Source organism: Dermacentor silvarum, chromosome 6 (genome assembly GCF_013339745.2).
Source record: "Dermacentor silvarum isolate Dsil-2018 chromosome 6, BIME_Dsil_1.4, whole genome shotgun sequence".
Classification (NCBI taxonomy): domain Eukaryota; kingdom Metazoa; phylum Arthropoda; class Arachnida; order Ixodida; family Ixodidae; genus Dermacentor; species Dermacentor silvarum.
Window position 1 is genome coordinate 148259187 of NC_051159.1, and position 19574 is coordinate 148278760.

The 19574-nt window shown below is 46.7% G+C and overlaps 1 protein-coding gene across 1 annotated transcript in view; it reads right to left on the bottom strand.

The window, feature by feature from the left end:
* The window catches only part of LOC119456957 (sodium-coupled monocarboxylate transporter 1-like), a 70275-nt gene that overhangs the window by 20569 nt on the left and 30132 nt on the right, over window positions 1–19574 (bottom strand). Inside the window, exons 7-15 of the mRNA XM_049669155.1 lie at window positions 19101–19181; window positions 12626–12699; window positions 10627–10767; window positions 9688–9817; window positions 8106–8194; window positions 7649–7758; window positions 6139–6206; window positions 3077–3163; window positions 1488–1648 (exon numbers count right to left, since the gene is read on the bottom strand). Of these exons, the coding sequence (XP_049525112.1) occupies window positions 1488–1648; window positions 3077–3163; window positions 6139–6206; window positions 7649–7758; window positions 8106–8194; window positions 9688–9817; window positions 10627–10767; window positions 12626–12699; window positions 19101–19181 (941 nt within the window). The remainder of the gene's footprint in view (window positions 1–1487; window positions 1649–3076; window positions 3164–6138; window positions 6207–7648; window positions 7759–8105; window positions 8195–9687; window positions 9818–10626; window positions 10768–12625; window positions 12700–19100; window positions 19182–19574) is intronic.

Below are 19574 nucleotides of genomic sequence, written 5' to 3' on the forward strand. Positions count from 1 at the left end.
ATTGTCATGGGTACAAAACTATTTACACGATGTATTTTCACGCTGCTGAGACACAGCAGCTGAGACTCCAGAGGCGCTGTTGCCACTTCGTCGTCTTCTCCGTCGGCGACATTGTGTGCTTTCCTCACCGTAACACAAGCCCCGGATAACGGGCACCGTAGGATGGACTGCGATAGGACCGAGGCATAGGAGTAGTTACGGTGTCAGGACGACTCAAGGAGCAGGTGCTGGGGAGACCCATATTAGCGATTTCCTGGGGAACCACGGACTGGATATTGTCTTAGCAGTGTTGGTCCGAGACGTCTGTTGAGGCGAGACAGAAACGCTGCTTCGAGTTCGCGGCGCACAATGCAGGTCACGTTTTCACTTGGTGGTGGCAAGCTAGCGTGGTCGGTTGGGTCGGTAAAAAAGAAGGTCGCTGCAGTATTTGGAAGCCTTGTAAACTGATTATGTATGCGGCGACTCTTCGCCTGCTCGAAACGGCGGCATTCCTTCATGATGGCGTCGACAGTCGATAGGTTTCTAAAGACCAGAAGGTTGAATGCGCCGTCTGCGATGCCTTTGATAATGTGGCCAACCTTGTCTGTCTCTGGCATGGAAGTGTCGATTTTATGACAGAGGGCGAGGACGTCCTGAATGTAGGAGACATACGACTCGGTAGCAGTTTGGGCACGCTTGGCGAGTTGTTGCTTTGCGGCTAGCTGTCAACCGGTCGGATTGCCAAAAACGTCGGACAGCTTCTCCTTAAACAACTCCCAGCTGTTGAGCTCTTCCTCGTGTGTGTAATACTACGTTCGCGGTGTTCCGTCGAGGTAGAACACGACATTGGCCAGCATTATGGTCGGATCCCACCTGCTCATCTTGCTGATGCGCTCATACATCTTCAACCATTCTTCTACGTCAATACCATCAAGGCCGTTGAACTTGCCGGGGTCTTGCGGCTGAGGTATAGCAACGTTCTGGGTGTGCGTAGTAGGCGATGCAGCTGCAGACGCGGTGCCTGCCGCTGGATGCATGTTCCCAGGTTGGGTTAGACGTCCACTGCGGAGCTCCGTGGCGAAGACGTGTACCCCGCACCTCCACCAAAATGTCACGGGTATAAAACTATTTACACGATGTATTTTCACGCTGCTGAGACACAGCAGCTGAGACTCCAGAGAGGCTAATGCCACTTCGTCGTCTTCTCCGTCGGCGACATTGTCTGCTTTCCTCACCGTAACAATATTCTAGTACCCTCCTCCGGACACACTACACCTTGTTTGGCGCACGTAATCTATTTAGATATTTCTTTTCTCTCTCTCGCTCTATCATGCCCTTTGCTATGTGCAGAGTAGTCAACTGGACAAAGTCTAGTTATCTTCTCTGCCTTTTCTTCCAACTCTCTCTCTTTGATAATTACAAGGACATTATTATTGTCAGGCTACAAATGAATGAAATGGAAACATATGAAAGCTATCAGACCATCACAAGGGGTAAGCAGATCTCACCCGGAGTAGTAAGTCCGTTGAGGGGGCACTCTGAGAGTGTAGTTGAACGTGCACTCCTCGAGTGTAGTGCGGGCAGCCACTGGTTTTCCAGGATACAGTATGCCTCCGATGGCCACCCAGAAGGACAGTCCCATGCCCGCGACTATGGACAGTAAAGCAACCTGCAGAAGTAACCCGGAAAAAAATCACGTCGGAAGAAAACTTGCGGTTCTTCGCTCTGTTGACGCGAGTAAGGAGGTCTGAATTTAGCCAAAATGTGACGGCACTGGGACGACGATGCGACACCGTTTTACAATGACACAACACATAACCTGTCAGGCATGTGACATGGGTAACCGAAGTCGTTCGTCAGAAAGCGACGTTCAGATTACACGTTTGCTGCTACAAACGTTTGCAGCCGCTTTAAGAGCTTTCTTGCTGCTCTCTTGATTAATTTCGTATCCGCTCTCAGTTGCCGCATTGGGTAGTTATTTCCTCTCTTAGCATGTATTGAACCAGTTTTCCTTTATGTTCTTGTGACAAAGCGCAAAGGTTGCCATGACGACTGTGGAGGTCTGTTCAAAGGAATCGTTGTCTCCTTAATGTTGATAATTTTGTTAAGGCGGCTACAACTACTTTTAGCTTCCTGACGCCATTAAAAAAGTCGCAGTTTCGGCCGAAAGGCGAAGCATCGATTGCGATAGCAAATTAGTAGAGAGCTATTCGGAGTAGGGATAGTAGTTTTATCGCTCGCATAAACTTGTAAACATTCGCTTACTAACTAAATTAACAAGCATGGTGTCACGCGCGCACAAGCAAACATGAACACATCTCACTCGATGACCGCGGAAACTCGCTGTCAAAACGATGGAGTGAAGAAGCGGGGCAGCAGCAGCGAACGAATTGACCTTGGCGCTGCCTCTCACTTCAACGCTCACCCAAGGGTTTTCCAAGGAACAACGTGATGGAACTCTCTTCCTCTTCCTAGTAACGAAAGTGTTCAGGTGTGCCTACGCTGCCAGCTAGGAAGCTCGATCGTTTCGCTGTCAGGCAATTCCTAGGCGAAAATATAGGTCGAGTAAAATGGGGTGGGCGTTGTGCTGACACTTTCACGCAGGCGGATTTAATTGCTAAAGAATGTCGTTCGGAGAATGCAAATGCACAACAGAAATGCGCCTAGCAAGGTGCCGCGCAGTGTTTCACAGTGTTTAATGCCCCAGTGCAACAGTTGGGCTATGAGAGAAGGTGCAATGTAGAATTCCGGATTAATTCTATTAATTCTGACCTCCTTGTGTTCGCTAATTTGCATGTAAATATAAGTACGCGAGCGTTTTGATATTTAACCTTAATCCAAATGAGGCCTTTGCGGGGGGAATCGAACCCGCGACCTCGTATTCAGCAGCTGAATGCCATTACCAATGAGCCACCGAGGCGGGTTAGTGTTGAGTACGAGACACGATGTAGCAAAGTAGCACTACAGGGGGTCTATATTAATCTCACTTTAGTTTCATTGAACAATAACTGGCTTCAAGTTTCATTACAAGTAGCAAGTTGCTGTGCACAACGATACTGAGTGCACCAGCAAAGATGTGCATGCCCAAATTGCTCACCCGGCTTCCGCACCATGGAAATAGGAGACCGACGAAGAATGTGGCCCCAGAGGCACCTCCGAAGGATCCAGTTGTGACAAAAGTGGCCTAGGTAGGAAAAGTAATCGCTCGGGATCAGCCCGTCCCTTGACACAGTAGCGCAGGTCGATATATGCAAACACCGTAACAGCATTTAAGATGCAGGTGACAGAACGTCTAGAATTTCCATCTGCTCTGGTATCGCTGCGGAGGTAGGGTTAAACGCAAATTTCGCTGTCTTATAACCTTTGATATAGCTATCCCGCATTTATCGACTGATGTCTCATTTACTAACTCATATGCCTTCCTTAAGTGGAATGGCCGACAGCTTTACATGCGACACATGCAGTTGTATCGAGACATTCACACACTTCTTTTGGATCTTCCCGCGCTGTAGTGTCGAGAAGCAAGTGAGGTGAGCAGTTCTTGAAAGCATGTACAATCGTCCACTATCAGAACAAATATCCTAGGCTAGTACACCCAAAGGAATTCCGCGTACCAAAGGAATTCCGCGTAGAAGGATATATCTGCGTTTCTGAGGTTCCCGGTGTTCACGCGCATGCATAATAGACTGAACGCTGCCTGCAGCCAAATTGCTACCGCTGCATTGTGTAGGTGGTCTTACTTTATTTGTGATCCTTTCTATTTCACTTTCCATCCATTTATTCCTTCCCCCGTGTAAGGTAGTCAAGCAGTAGCCAGCCAGAAATACCTCTGGTCAACCCTTCCTGCCCCTCTCTCTCTGTATTGTATTTGACGGTAGTTTTAATTGTTAAAGAAAGTATGATGAACCAGTAACGCCGTGCCATTGCACTGATGAACACCATCGTGACAATACTATTTCAAACAAGCTGCAGTGCAAAGGGTCACATCATCAGCTTCACCGCTCAGATTGCTCGAAGTTGTCCATGTTCCCAAGCAATCACACCTAAAACCTGAAGGTGTTGGCCAACAAGCAGGCATTATAAAATTATTGTGAAATAAATAATAAATTAAACTACAATGCAAAAAGCAACTTAACATAATAAAATAAATGAGTGCATAGTATCTAGTGAGCCATTCAAAATAGGCACTTCTGAATAAAACGACACAAAAAAGGCATCAGAGCACAAACATTAGCAAGCACGGTATGTGAACATGAAGGAGTCGTTGATGCCATTGCTGAAAGAACGTATGTTCTATATACAGCTGTCGCTGGACACGCATGACGGCAGCGTTTGCGCACGCTGTCTAAAGCCGCTAGCTCAGGACAACTTAGTTCTGAACTTGAGCTACCGAATGGTCAGTATCTTCTAGATAACAGTCCATTCTGGGCTCGGTGTCGTGTTGTCGCGATATTTGGAGCAACACCTATACGACCTAACGGGAACGCCTGAAACAAAAATGTGGTTATTGTAGCGATTATGCTTTCTACACACCGTGCGTTGCAACCATGGATATATTTAGCGTGAACCCATGGAATCGAGTGCACGGACTTTGTGTTATCAAAGCAGTCTCGCTTTAGTTGTGTAACGGAGAAACGAAGATACCGAGGCGGTGACTTGACTATCAGAACATGTGTTGTTTAACGGCCAGGGCACCCCTGAGGCTCTTCGTGGTGTGGCGTGGAACAGCACCTATAGACAACGGAATGCTCGAGCTCTCCGTCTGTGATTGTGAGGTTATCTTATCTTGGAAATACGCCAATACCGTCTAATACATAGCTTTAACCGTTTTTTGTGTATCTGATTGAAATCAGGAGCTCCCTGCTTACGTGCGTTCGGCCTGAAGGCATCCTGGCTGTTTGTTATGTAGGACATCCTGAGCGGCGTAATCGAATCGATGGAGGGAGTTTTTGCAGTTCAGAGAGCAGGGGCGCCTTCACGTACGGCACCACGGACTCCGAAACATGCCTCGAACCAGCGCTATCCTGCAACCATTGGAAATGGTCTCCAGATCTATCGCTACGCTTTCACGTTACCAATGCGACAGAGACCTGCAGCATATGTAGGAATTCTCTTCTTTTATAGCTTTTTCTGCGGGGTTTCTTTAGTTGCAGTACCTCGGTAGTGCAGATCAGCAGTTTACAAGGTAGACTACATTTGGATACGCGGGATAAAGGCCCGTGCAGCTTTGTGCACTTGCGTCCTCGAGAAACTTGCCAACAGCACGGGACTAAATTAAGAGCAATAGAAGCGCGGTATGATCTAAATTTATAGCAATAGCGGCAGAGCAGTGTAGGAGTGCAAAATGACAGTGCTGATCTAGCATTTCTTTGACGAACGGATGAATAGCTCTAAGTGATGGACCGATAAAGAAAATGCCCCGAGTTAACTGAGAGATAACTGCGCATGGGAACCCTGTATTCCAGAAATATATGCCAGCCACAGATATCGCCAAGGTCCAACCTTGGGCCCTGGCCACATCCGTCGCTGGCACAGAAGGCTGTTCGTGCGCTACTGCATTTTTTTGTGTGCACCGGCCTCAGTGATCGTTTGGAGTCCTATACTGCGCGTCTTGCATGCGCGCAATGCTCACTTTATACCTCTTTTCCTCTCTTTGTTCCCCCTTTCCCTTACCACGAGCGTAGGAAAGCATACCGTACACCCATCTGGTTGGCGTTCCTGCCTTTCCTCTTCTTGTTTTCTCTCTCTTGTAACCACGCACTCTCAGCGTCGACTCGAATTTACCGGGGTGAGGGTGTTTCCCGAGCGATTCCTCATCAATGTCAGAACAGCGTTATCGAAGCGCATCGCCTGCTTTAGTCGAGAGGCGCCTGTGCGACCACTCGGGGAAGTCAAGTCGAGTCGATGCATGCCCGGTCTATCTTGGTGTAGCACTGAAGCTATCATCGGTTATTGGCGCGTCGAGTTGCAGCTGTCATAGGTTTCCTTCCGGTGATCACAAAAGAGGCTGGACGAGTGCAGACCTACAGGTTTGGCCCTGCTGGGAGGACTTACCGAAGAATGTTCAAGAGCCACAAAGAACGCTTGAACGCTTTCCAGCGCTAAATAAGAGCGCGATTTTGTTTAAATAGCGTAAATGCGGTCTAAAGGCGGTCTCACCGAGAGGATGGAAGGCAGGCTACCGGCGAGGAATGCAATGACCAGCGTGAGGAGACCGTATCCGGCAGCTGAAAAAAAAAAAAAAAAAGAAAATGTTCTGGTTGGTCTCAACGGTAGCAAGAAAACCGGGTGCAAAACAATATTTGCCAGCTGGAAATGATATGCGACAGCACTATTAGTGATGTATATATCTGAGCTAGGTGGTCGTTATACGCTGTGGGGCCAGCGATAGGCACGACACGTGCTCGCAAATCAAAATAGTATTGATGAAGGTAAGCAAAAATGATTTAACATGAACAGAGTTCACTCGGCGTCGTTCTTCATTGTCTAAAGAGCAAAGAAAGTGACGCGAACCCAGGACACAGAAAAAATGGCGACCACAAGCGCTTGTGCTCGCTGTATTTCGTATGACCTGTGTTAGCTCATTTTTTCAGCGATAGCTTTCACAAGGGCTTTACAGTTCGTTTACCGTGCCGACGTAGTCGATTACTGGTAATACCTTTAATCATGCCCCGGAAGAATGATCAAAAGGAACTTGGCACACTCGCAAAACGGACACTCCGACCGACTGCGCCACCAAGACTCTATAGCGACGTGCTTCGTGAACACCGAGTCGCATGAAGCGATGGTCGCATGAAGGTAAAGCTTGAGTGAAACACAAGGTACAAAAGAGCAAGAAACAAAAGTCGCTGTTCCTGATCTAGAGGTGCCATCATAATGGGTATGTGCTAAAATCTTTTGAGTAAGAGTAGAAAGCTGTACGGAACAAGGCTGCTTCGGCTCACAGCGCTATAGCTTACAGTTTGGAGCGAAGGGAAGCTCATTGGGTGTTGGAAGGGGGGGGGGGGATGACACTGTATGTTTTTTTAGATGCGATGCATCTTATGCTCGGGGCTATGTCACTCCCTCCCTCCGCCGTGCGGCGTCCACTTCCGGTTCCGCTTCCGGTTCCACTTCCGGCTTCCGGAGAATGCTTCCGGCGTTTTGCCCGAATGATCCCCCGGTGCTTCGCCCACTCATCATCATTCACTTCGTCCTCTCATTATCCTCCCGCAACGCCGCGATGAGTGCCACGGACAGCGCCAGCGTCAACGCCAGTATCAGCGCCGTGGACCGCGCCGCGGAGAAGAGGGCTCGACCCGCTGCCACGAAATGGCAGCGGCGACAGGCTGATCTGAAAACTAATGGGAACTTGAGTCGGACCCCATGGCTGCTTCGCATACTACTCAGGGTTCCCCTACGGGAAGATGGTGTAATTTTTTTTTAGCGGTACTGTGCACCTTTTCACGAGCTCGGGCTGCCCAGTGAGCGGACTGACTTCGAGTCGCCCGTTTCTCCCGTGCATCGTGTTCTAAACGGCCCTGTTCAAAAATACGCTCCTATCCGACGTGCGGGAAGAAATAGCAGATATAATAAACATATTTTTTGCTCATGGATTGATTCTCTGTTATAAGGACGTTCGATTGTAGCAGAGCAGGAAGTTAACTAATGGCAATTTGTCCAGGCATACCGATTGCTTTCGTTGTCCACATGGCACCTCTCGGTGACAGCTTCAGCTTCGGTTTTAAGAAATCCTCCCACGTGATGGCAGCCAAGGCATTGTAGCCAGACGACATCGTGCTGTAATAAAAACAGTACAAAGCCTGATATGCCACGAATAAAGATAGCTCAAGCACAACTGACACACGCGGACATAACTTTTCCTGCTTTGATTTGGTATCAATAGCACAGAAGCAATACCCGATCCCACGCCAAACAAGGCGCCGGTGTCGGATTACTGATGCGAAGTCACCTTGATTTATTTGATTAATTGCTTGCTTGCTAAAATATTTGCTAACGTTGCGAACTAGTTATTAGTAGTGTTTGTACCATTCTCGCCATCGCCGCTTCTCCAGCGCAGCAGGTGCGTATTGAGTTATTGCGTTTTTGATCAGCATAAATAACAATATAGCAGGCTCCCGTCGTACCTGAGTGATCCACTGTAGACGGCTGTGACGAAGAGTCCAGATATGCCGGGCAGGTAATCCAATGTATCCATCACAAAGTACGGCATCAACTGCAAACACAATAAGGCTTTAGATAAGCTAATTAGTATTTGTTGGTGTCGCTGTTAACGCCACTGTTTACACGAAGTACCAGATTTACGAGAGAGCTCGTTAATACTATATACTAAAAGATCAATTTTATCGTGGTGAGAGGTTGTAAGGTGTGCACTGTAGATATTTTTTGCTACAACGGGAATTTCTGCAGCGACCGAACCTCTGAGGCGACGGGACCTTCTGTCGTTACAGAAAGCATTCATTGTGTTATTGGACTAGGTTACTACGGTTGGCCAAGAAAAAAAAATGCAACACTGTTCTCTACATTATTTCGTACTATCATTGCTGTCGAAATGAGGATGGTCATTATAACCCTCGTTCGTCTTTAGCCAGCCACTGCATGAGTTGTTTGGCAAACCTGTTTGCCTAGCTCCACCTCTACTTGCTAACATCAGGAAGACCTCACAAAAGACTAACAGTATGACCAGTTGCACATTCTACAGCTTACTGAAACGTTTCCGCATCCAATCTATTAATTCCCATCGTCATCATCATCATCCTCAGCATATATTTATGTCCACTGCAGGACGAAGGCCTCTCCCTGCGATCTCCAATTATCCCTGTCTTGCGCTAGCTGATTCCAACTTGGGCCTGCAAATTTCCTTACTTCATTCCTCCACCTAGTTTTCTGCCGTCCTCGACTGCGCTTCCCTTCTCTTGGCCCCCATTCTGTAACTCTAATGGTCCACCGGTTATCTACCCTACGCATTACATGTCCTGCCCAGCTCCACTTCTTTTTCTTAATGTCAACTAGAATATCGGTTATCCCCCTTTTACTCTCTGATCCACATCGCTCTCTTCCGTCTTTTAAGGTTAGGCCTAACATGTCTCGTTCCATCGCTCTATGTGCGGTCCTTAACTTGTCCTCGAGCTTCTTTGTTAAACTCTAAGTTTATACCCCATAAGCTTCCCTTAAGCTTATGGGGCTAAATTAAGCTTAAGATTTAATTCCCACAAGCTTCCCTTATTTTCTCTGTACAGTTCTCACAAAAGTGATAAGGATTGCGTTTGAGCTCCGCAACGTTCCCGTGGCAATACGTGTCTAACATACATGGAATTATTGAACTATACAAGCGGAACAATTCTGCCGGACTCTTAGAAGTCGTATGTAGCCGTTGAAAGAGATGATGTAAACAGTTTACTCGTTTTTTAAGCGAAGCTTTATAGGCTCACAAGTGTCGGCGGTGGTGGGGTGTCACGCTGAAAAGTGGGCCTATCCTGGTGGTAGTGCAGAAAGGGTCCAAGCTCAATGACCAGGGACAAAAAGAAAGAGAGAGAAAGCAAGAAGAAGAGATAGAGAGAAAGGAAGAAAGAGCGAAAGAGAGAAAGAGAGAGAGAGAGAGAAGAAAGAAAGAAAATCACCAGACAGGTCAAATACACACACGACAAGCTCCGCTTACCCCCATTTTCTGGACAGTGGAAGGGCTGGAGATTTTCTTTTTTTACTTGCCTCGTCATATTTGTTAATAATGGATGCCTTGACGGGGTCGCACTGCTCGTAGAGCGTGAAAAGCACCAAGCCACAGAACGCAGCTAGCGTCATCATTCCTGCGACGCCCAGCATGTTGATGTACAGCGCCCTGCGAGTGCGAGCCTGCGATATGAAAGGTGCATCGGCACGCGCGCATCGCTGACTAAAAATGATGACAGACGATAACACTTCGCCACTCGGCCACTGCTAGAGTCGCTTGGCACTGGAAAATTTTGTGCCGCCTTAATGATAAAACATTTTTCAAGCGGTGGATTGGTTTACAAGTTGTGGCGAAACGGCCGCTTCCGGTGTCTGCAGAACCATCACAATGACAGTAGATCCTTTTCAACAGCGTTAGTGCTACAACAGCGTTAGTGCTGGAACTTATGCAGCGACGAAACGCTACTGTTCATGTTAAATTGTGATGCTCAAATTGAAATCCTAAATTGATGTCCAAATTGAAATCGTCACATGATTACAGTTCACTTTAAAAAAATATTGACTGAACATTAGACTAGAATACTAATAAATTGATTATTCAATTGATCGGTGTATTGAATAAACGACAACGACCGAAAAATGAGCAGGCTATGATCATACGGACGAACTCATGCTTAGCAGCTGACTAATACAGTCTTTGACACCTCATGCGCACAAATTGTAGTGTCCGTTGTCCCCATATTGGGGCTGCCTTCGTCGTCGATGACCAGCGCTAAAGGAGATTGATAAATATATTCAGTGAACCGCATACGCTCCTGCTCAGTCGAAGTAACTATCATCCTAAAGGCATGCAGTCTACTCTCCAGATCGAGGTTATCTGCGCGGTGACTACCAGGGCAGGAATACCGACCCGTGGCATTGTGTTCTGACGAAATGGGGTCATCGAACACCCCCGTTTTTCTGAGCTTATAAACTCACGTGCGTGCCTTGCGAATGGAACCGAGGGCGCAGAAGCGCTGTATCATGCTCTGGTTGGTGCAGAATCCCATGCTCCAGGTGATAGAGCTGCCGATGACCACGTTCCAGAAGGTGAAGGTCTTCTGAAAGTCGAAGCTCGTGCTTGCCATCGGGAAGCAGGGAGGAATAGTCGGTTAGCATATACGCTTGCTCTGAATACACCACCGTAAGCACTAAAAACACGGTATCAGCTAGGCTGATCAAATATTCTTTTGAAACTCTATATTTTTCTTATTATCGAGGTACTTTCGAAACGCTTTTTAGTGTTTTGGCCCGCCGTGGCTCACTAAAAGTTCTTGACACTTGCTAAGTTCAGTATTTGGCTCGTATAGAATACAATGCAGCCCACACTTAGCGGTTAAACGTTTACTGCCCCAGGTAAAACGCCGTGAGAATCCGCTACATCGCGGCGTGCTATAGTGCGGGAACTTCAAGATGGCATCGTCACCAGCCTTCCGCTATTGCGCATTTTCTGGCTTACGACGCTTCTAACTGTAAGAAGCTTTGTTTTTTGGTGTTGCTCAAAGTTAACTTACTAATACGGCAGAAATTATTTTTCTTTTACTGTCCCTTTACATAATGCGGCCTATAAAGTAATATGAGGCCTAACTGTTGTAAAAGGAACAAAAGCAAACACTGCGAAATTCTGCCGCCAGGTGTCACGCTACAATTATGTAGAACATCAAGTATGGTACTATATGTTACGTTTCCCCTGCAATGTTTAACATTGATGCTACATTAAGACCCAGCAAAACAACCAATTTATCGAAGCACGCGCAGCTCCTGCCGTTATTTAATTAAGTAATTAAGTTAACGGGCAGCGCTTACGTAGCTATAAAAATGTCATATGTGCACCTTTCAAAAGGTCGGTGTGTTTAGAGTGTAGCAAGAGCACAACAGGCGCACTGCTATACTTTGAGCTCATGACTCTGTCAGAATTTGTCAGTGGCTTAGCATGAGATGCGACTAAAGGTGTGCAGTTGTCTCTTTGGCAATAGAAACTGTAGCATGCAGGAGAAGATTGCCCAGAGGATTACTTGTCTACAAATTAACTCTCGCAACGCGCGCGCACACACAGGCACACACACAGACACACACAGACACACACACACACACACACACACAGACACACACACAGACACACACACACACACACGCACGCACGCACGCACGCACGCGCACGCGCACACGCACACGCACACGCACACGCACACGCACACGCACACGCACACGCACACGCACACGCACACGCACACGCACACGCACACGCACACGCACACGCACACACACACACACACACACACACACACACACACACACACACACACACACACACACACACACACACACACACACACACACACACACACACACACACACACACACACACACACACACACACACACACACACACACACACACACACGTTCAATATCCCACAGCAACACTGAGGCTATGAGAGACGCCTCAGTTGAGGGCTTTAGAGATACTTTAACGTCTACCTAACTCTAAAACTAAATCTAAACTAACTACACGATAATTTTGCCTTCCGCAGCCATTTGGGTACCGTCGCCACCGCGGCGGATAGGAATTATTGAAAAAGTGCTCTAAGCTTTCGAATGAAGTCGTAGAAAAATTTTATTGTTATGATACAGTCAAGGCAACTTGCCGAGGGTGCTTCCTGGGTTACTTCGCAGGCAACCTGCGTACTCCTTTTCAGTGATGTGAGAGTTTTCAATTTCTCTCGCGGGACATGCACACGGATCTCTTATGCTTGAAAACAACCAGGCCTCTTTCAAATAAAAATAAAGACGTTGCAAAACTAAAAATAAAGACATTTTTCTTTTAAAAATAAACATGTTAGAAAATTTGTCGCGCATTGCAGAAGCATTATTTTTAGGCATTGTTAGGATTGTTAGGTATAATGTCTTTATGCTGGTCGTGATGCGCATATACCTACTCAAAAAACTCCAGTAGTCCACGTTTGTCGACAGTGTCAAAAACTGCAGCAGGTCCACCCGTCATAATCAAGCCCTGGAGGAAAAAAAAAACAACGCAAAACAATGTTTCAGCCTTCTTGTTTCCAACGTAATAGTGGCGACAAGTCTACTTTATCTAGTATGCTCAACCACAACTGATCGCTCAACGCGTTTTGCCATTGAATACATGGCTCGATTCCAGCACGGGGCAGCGCAATTTCAAGGCGGGTAGAATGCGAAAATGCCTGTACACGTCAAATATCATTAGTGGCCAAATTCATCCAAGACCCTCCACATAGCAACAGCGTTCACATATTATTGCGATCCTAAGTATATGGACACTCCAAGCACATTTCTGCCATCCGCGTCGCCGTCGCCGTGAGGTTCCGTATAAAGTCCAACGGCGATGAAATCGTTGCCGCGCGCCGTACGCTGTGTGCGCGAGTGAAAGCGGTCGAGGGTGAGCCGGCAATTGGGGCTCAATGTAGCGCACGCGAGGGAGGAATGCAGGCCGGAAGCGCGCGGTCTTCTTTCGCGCCGAGGCACAGGGGCGAGGCGACAGAGAGGGAGGGGTTGTGTTCTGCTCCGTCGGCTGCTGCTCACTGCACGACCGCGCGGGCGCCGTATCTTGAAAGCAATCTGACATGTACGCGAAGTGCGTGCCCGCGCGGGCCACATCTTCAAAGCGATCTGCGATGGGCACGAAGTGCATGCGCCGAGTGCCGGTAGCTTCGTATGCGCTGTGCTTTCGACGTTTAGTTCGCGTTGAAGCGAGACGAGAGACAGCGTGAATTTCAATTTGCCCGCTGCTGCTGGCGCGCTTTCTCACTCCGGCGTTTTCACAGCGAGTTTCCGCGGTCATCGAGCGAGATGTGGTCATGTTTGCCTGTTCGCGCGTGACACCGTGCTTGTCTATTTAGTTAGTAAGCGAATGTTTACAACTTTATCATCATCATGATCATCAGCCTATATTTATGTCCACTGCAGGACGCAGGCCTCTCCCTGCGATCTCCAATTACCCCTGTCTTGCGCTAGCTGATTCCAACTTGCGCCTGCAAATTTCCCAACTTCATCACCCCACCTAGTTTTCTGCCGTCCTCGACTGCGCTTTCCTTCTCTTGGTATCCATTCTGTAACCCTAATGGTCCTCCGGTTATCCATCCTATGCATCACATGGCCTGCCCAGCTCCATTTCTTGCGCTTAATGTCAACTAGAATATCGGCTATCCCCGTTTTTTCTCTGATCCACATCGCTCTCTTCCTGTCTCTTAACGTTACGCCTAACATTTTTCGTTCCATCGCTCTTTGTGCGGTCCTTAACGTGTTCTCGAGCTTCTTTGTTAACCTCCAAGTTTCTGCCCCATGTGTTAGCACCGGTAGAATGCAATGATTGTACACTTTTCTTTTCAGCGACAGTGGTAAGCTCCCAGTCAGGATTTGGTAATGCCTGCCGTATGCACTCCAACCCAATTTTATTCTTCTGTAAATTTCTTTCTCGTGATCAGGGTCCCCTGTGAGTAATTGACCTAGGTAAACGTACTCCTTTACAGACTCTAGAGGCTGACTGGCGATCCTGAATTCTTGTTCTCTTGCCAGGCTATTGAACATTATCTTTGTCTTCTGCATAATCATCTTCAACCGAATTCTTACACTTTCTCGATTAAGGTCCTCAATCATTTGCTGTAATTCGTCTCCATTGTTACTCAATAGGACAATGTCATCTGCAAACCGAAGGTTGCTGAGATATTCGCCGTTGATCCTCACTCCTAAGCCTTCCCAGGCTAAGAGCTTGAATACTTCTTCTAAGCATGCAGTGAATAGCATTGGAGAGATTGGGTCCCCTTGCCTGATCCCTTTCTTGATATAGGTAACGTTGCACTTTTCTTGTGGAGAACCAAGGTAGCTGTGGAATTCCTGTAGATGTTTGCCAAGATATTCATGTATGCCTCCTGTACTCCTTGATTACAACTTTATACGGTCCATTAAACTACCATCCTTGCTTCGTATAGCTCTCTACTAATGTGCTATCGCAATCGATGCTTCGCCTTTCGGGCGAAATTGCGACTTTCATGTATCATATCAGCGTTCACATAGCGGTGTCCCTCGCAGCGTTGTAATCGTGACATACAAAACCCAATTGACTGACTTGTAGCAACCAAAAGTTACGCAGGGGCTATGAGAGGTGCTGTAGTCGAAGATCTTAGATTAATTGTTGACCACCTGGACTTCAGGCAAGGGTCGGGTTAAACGAGTTTTGCCATTACGCCTCCACTGGAGGGATGCAAAATCTGGTCGATTATAATTATTTTTATTATTAGCATTCGACGAGGTAGATTGTTATGCGAAGGCTTTCTATATTTCGGCGTTTCTTCTTGGCGAGAACATAGCTGAATTTTTTTCTTTTAATTGCCTAAAAGAACATAAAGAAACCGTTGAGCTTAAGTGTGATGGCAGTCGAAATTATAAATATTCCAGCAATGCTGCAGAATGTCATCAGTCAGGCTGCCGAAAAATGTGCAGTTTCGCCCGAAAGGCGAAGCACTGATCGGGATAGCAAGGTTAAGCGATGGTCTCTTCGGACGGTGTTTAACTATAACCGGGTGCGCCAAAATTTCAGGCACCTTTGAATGCTTTAAAACGCTGTGTAGGGTCTGTAATGACATCGCATAGACGTCACAGCACTGCCCGTAAAGCGCGGTGCCAGAGAAATTGCGTCAGTTTGAGATTGTAAGCATGAATATTGTTATGTACTTTTTAATAGCCTGAGAAGATGTAAGATAAAAGGCGTGTGCTGTGAATGAAATCTTTCATGGCATTTGTTAACGCGCTGCAATCTTTAAAATTCTGAGGAATAATTTACTCAATAGTATAAAAGTTGGTGTGAGGAACTTTGTTGCTTGAGTAGTATCACATCTACCTTGCATATGCAACATAGGTAAAGATAAAACATAGATATACTTAACTCTATACTGAACGCTACGGGGATGACGACGCGGATGGGATGACGACGCGGATGGCGAAAGGTCGCCTGGAGTTTCCGTATGATTGCTATCGCAAAAGAGAAAAACAAGCTGCGAATATCTGCAGAAGGCAGCCGTCAGGAACGCTTTGCCTAGAATCGTGAAATGTCAAACGCGCATATTTCTACCCATGAATTAGCATGAATTAAAGCGAAGCATTCTAGGCGAACCTTCCCGAAATTTTCTTATTGATGCTGCTGCTGCATTGTCGGATAGCTTTCACATTGGGCAGCACTAATTTTATATATATCAAATCGGCCTGTGTGTTGCCTCATCTGTACTACCACTACAAATGTGCCGGTGTCCGCCTCTGTTCTATTCGGAATTACGCACTGAAGCCGCAAAGGGTACATAAATATTCTCAATGCAACAAATATGCGCTGGACGGCGCATATTTACTTCATTAAAGCGAATCTTTCTATGCCTTCATTCACTGACTTTGGCGTGTTTAGTCGGTTGTCTTCTAGCCGAGTAAGGTTGGCTGGTCTGGAGACAGTGCAATAGTAAGCTGAGCTCATGGAGGAAGGAAAAAAAAAACTGAGGAGGGGCCCTGACGTCCCTCTTTGTGAAGCCAAGTGTTGCCGGAAGTTGGCGTTACTCCGCCATCTTGTCGTGGCAGATTCTCCTCTCTTCTTTACATTTCTCGCGAAACCACTTCGCGCTGCGTGCAACCGAGCTGCTCGGGCGGCGACTTCACAATTGCTAGTAGGTACAGCGGGGGCGTGGTACTGCGGGTCACGTAACTTCCGCTTAACACGTGTTGTCATGGCAATCGTGGAGCTCCTAGGTGCCTAGGGACATAATCGCTTAGGGACTTTTGAGGCACTGGTCTGCGCGACGGCTGCTAGTTGCTGATCGTGGTTCTCTTATCTCCAGGACCGGGCGCAGCGACCTTGTCGAGCGCAGCTCCTACGTGCGTAGGGAGCGAATCGTTTAGCCCGCGTTGAATGTCTGGCGGTGTCTGGGCCACGCCGGCCACGCTTTATTATTGTAGCGTTTGTTCTAGTGGCGGAAATCGTTGCAGTAGTAGTGGTGTGGCATGACGGCTTTTGAGCTCGGTGAACTATGGTGGTGTAAACAAGCGGATACTGCTCGCGTTTGAGCCCCGGTGCCGCGGTGGAAGCCGCGGTGCCAGGCGCCGACGCGAAGCGGCGGTCGTTGGGGTGTTGCGGAGCGCAGCGTAGCCAGTGTGGTATAGCCATGGAGAAGGAGAGCGCAAATGCTGCTCAACAGCGCAGAAGAACGGAGAAGCTTGACTCATCGGATCCCGAAGTAGTTGCCTGGCAATTAGCGGTTGAGCGTAGGAGGAATGAACAGAAGAAGGCTATATACATGTGCCACATAATACGTATACCGCGTGTGTGTCATTGGAGCAGCAGTAAGCATGACAATCAAGCTAATCCTTGACAATCTAGACAACCAGGAAAGCTAAGAATAATCAGCTGAACCTTTGCTAACGCTACGTATATCCTGGCATAGCCGAGCTAAGCCACTGCAACTTTTTTTCAATGACAGCTTGTCAAGAAAAAAAAAGTTATGCAGGTCTCACGCACTCTGAGTATCGATGTTATTTGAACAATTTTACAGCCAACTGGCTATCCAGCACCGTTTGGCTTTTGCAAAGCATTGCCGTATTTACCAACAGGCGAGCAATTTCGTGTGTGAAGCGAGCGTGTGTGTGATGACAGAAGCAGGGCGACAACGATAGTAGGAGGGCGGCGGCATGACAAATGTTTTTTTTTATCTACCTGTGCTTGACCTGTTCGGTCAACTGGTGGCATTGTAAGCAGACGTTGATGAATGGTCTGTCCTAAACTGTTTTATGGCGCGCAAACCCACTATGGGTGATTGGCGCTGCTGAAATTATAAGAAGGCAATGAGCAACCTAAATAATTGGCGAAGAATCAAAGGAATAGAAAATAGCATAACGAATCAACTAAATATTTCTTTGAAACAATTATAAACTCTTCAACGGCTGAGCAAGCATCCTTGTGACATTGCCCGAGAGAGGATGCTCAGAGGGAAATAATTTCAGGAATTGAAAAATTAATTCCACTTTGTCTAAATGTTGCTTCTGAAATGTATTTCCTTGTACTTATTAATTGAGGACAGAATAATAATTTAAAAATATTAGTTGTTTCATCTTCTCCGCAAAGTGGGCACAGCGGCGAGTGAGCCGGACTAGCCAGCTCTTTGTTGATAAAAGCTTAAGGAATGTATTTGACACCGTAATCGAGTGAACGTTACTTACGTTTTAAGAGTATAAAACACACTTCTGCACCCAGGGAATAGTAGGTGTCGAACCGTTTCAATGAAACCTTCGGCATTTCGGAATATATATATTTTTTTGCATTGCTATAGTTGACGCGGGCCTCTGACGTAAATATTGGCGATGATACCGTCGCTGTGCAAATTGGGTAGCAACAAGAAGCCTAGTGATAGGAAAAGTGATTACTAAGATCACAGACGCGTTCGGCGGAGAGGTTAATTCACTGTCATGTTGATGAATTGCTCTCGTGCGCCAGCTAGTGCTGAGAGAAATCAAATTAAGTGAATATCAATGCTGGAAGCTCTGTGCCCGTAAGACATTTTCATGAACGCGCGTGGCTTCTGCTCGTTCTCTTCACGTTTGATTTTCTGAAGTTTAGACGTTACTTCCTATCCCGGAATATTACCCCCTTTTTATCACTACTGTGCAAAAAGATGCGACTGGCACCATCGTAAGGTGACTATATCTTTTTTTTTAATAAAAAAGATTTGATGGTAATAAAGTGATCTCTCGCGCTTGTTCGGAGGACAATAAATTAAATAAATGTAACAGTTCTGTGGAGGTCGTTTACTCTTCTTTCTAAAAAGTCGCGTTCGATAAGATAAGCGATCTTTTGGTACATGTGCGTAATGCGAGAGCTGATAATTACACGTGCGCTCTCTCTAAAACAAACAAACAAGCAGAGAGAATGATGGTTCTCAGAAGAATATTGTTTTGCTGATTCTCGCGGATATAACAATTTTAGATATGCCTGTACTTTGAAGCCATAAATTTCTGATAGACATATAGCTTGCTTCGGTGCTCGAAACGAACGTGGCTCAATTAAAAACAATTATTTTAATTTTATTTTCCGAAACGCAAGACAGCCGGAACAACCGAGCTTGCGCAATATCTCAGACGGTATAAAACAAAGGCAGAAAGCGGCTCATAAATCGTCCTTCTTGATGTTTAGTCTTTACCTCATTAGGAAATTTCTTTTATCGGCGGGTGTTCTTGGCCGTTTTTCGTTCGAAAAACAGTCGGAAGTCTAGTTTAAGTTTCCCGCCCGAAGGACTCCCTAGAAATCGTTGGAAATAAAGTTATGTGCCAGCTTTTCTACGTCAGCGTGACAAGCTGTAAGCTCGATATGTTTTTATCGTCTGGCTGTTTCGACAGAAGTCTCCTTACCTGGATGGTGACGATGAAGATCCCAGTAAGCATCAACACCATCTGTATCACATCGGTCCAAACGACGGCTTTGATGCCCCCCTGCGAAATAGGAATGCCTTTGTGATATCCTGAGCTACATTACCAATCTACCGACTCGAAACAGGCATCTGGCGAGAGCTGGGAGCCTGGGACTATATATTTATCACGTGAACTTTAAAAAAATGAAAGGTGTTCAAGGAAGTTTTGTTGTACAGGACGTAACCAGTGCAGTAGCGATGATGATGGTGATGATGATAATGATGATGATTGAACATCCTTACTTTCACGTTGCTTGGTTGGTTGGCTGGTTGGTTAATGTGTCAGCTATAAAGGCGGATTCTGCCGAGCAATCTGGGTCCGCAATTGCTTCCCCTGAGCGTCTTTTGCCACTATTTATAAACGTGTTATAGCGGGCCCGTGAGTTGAGTATAGGATGATATGCGAGGAAAAGGC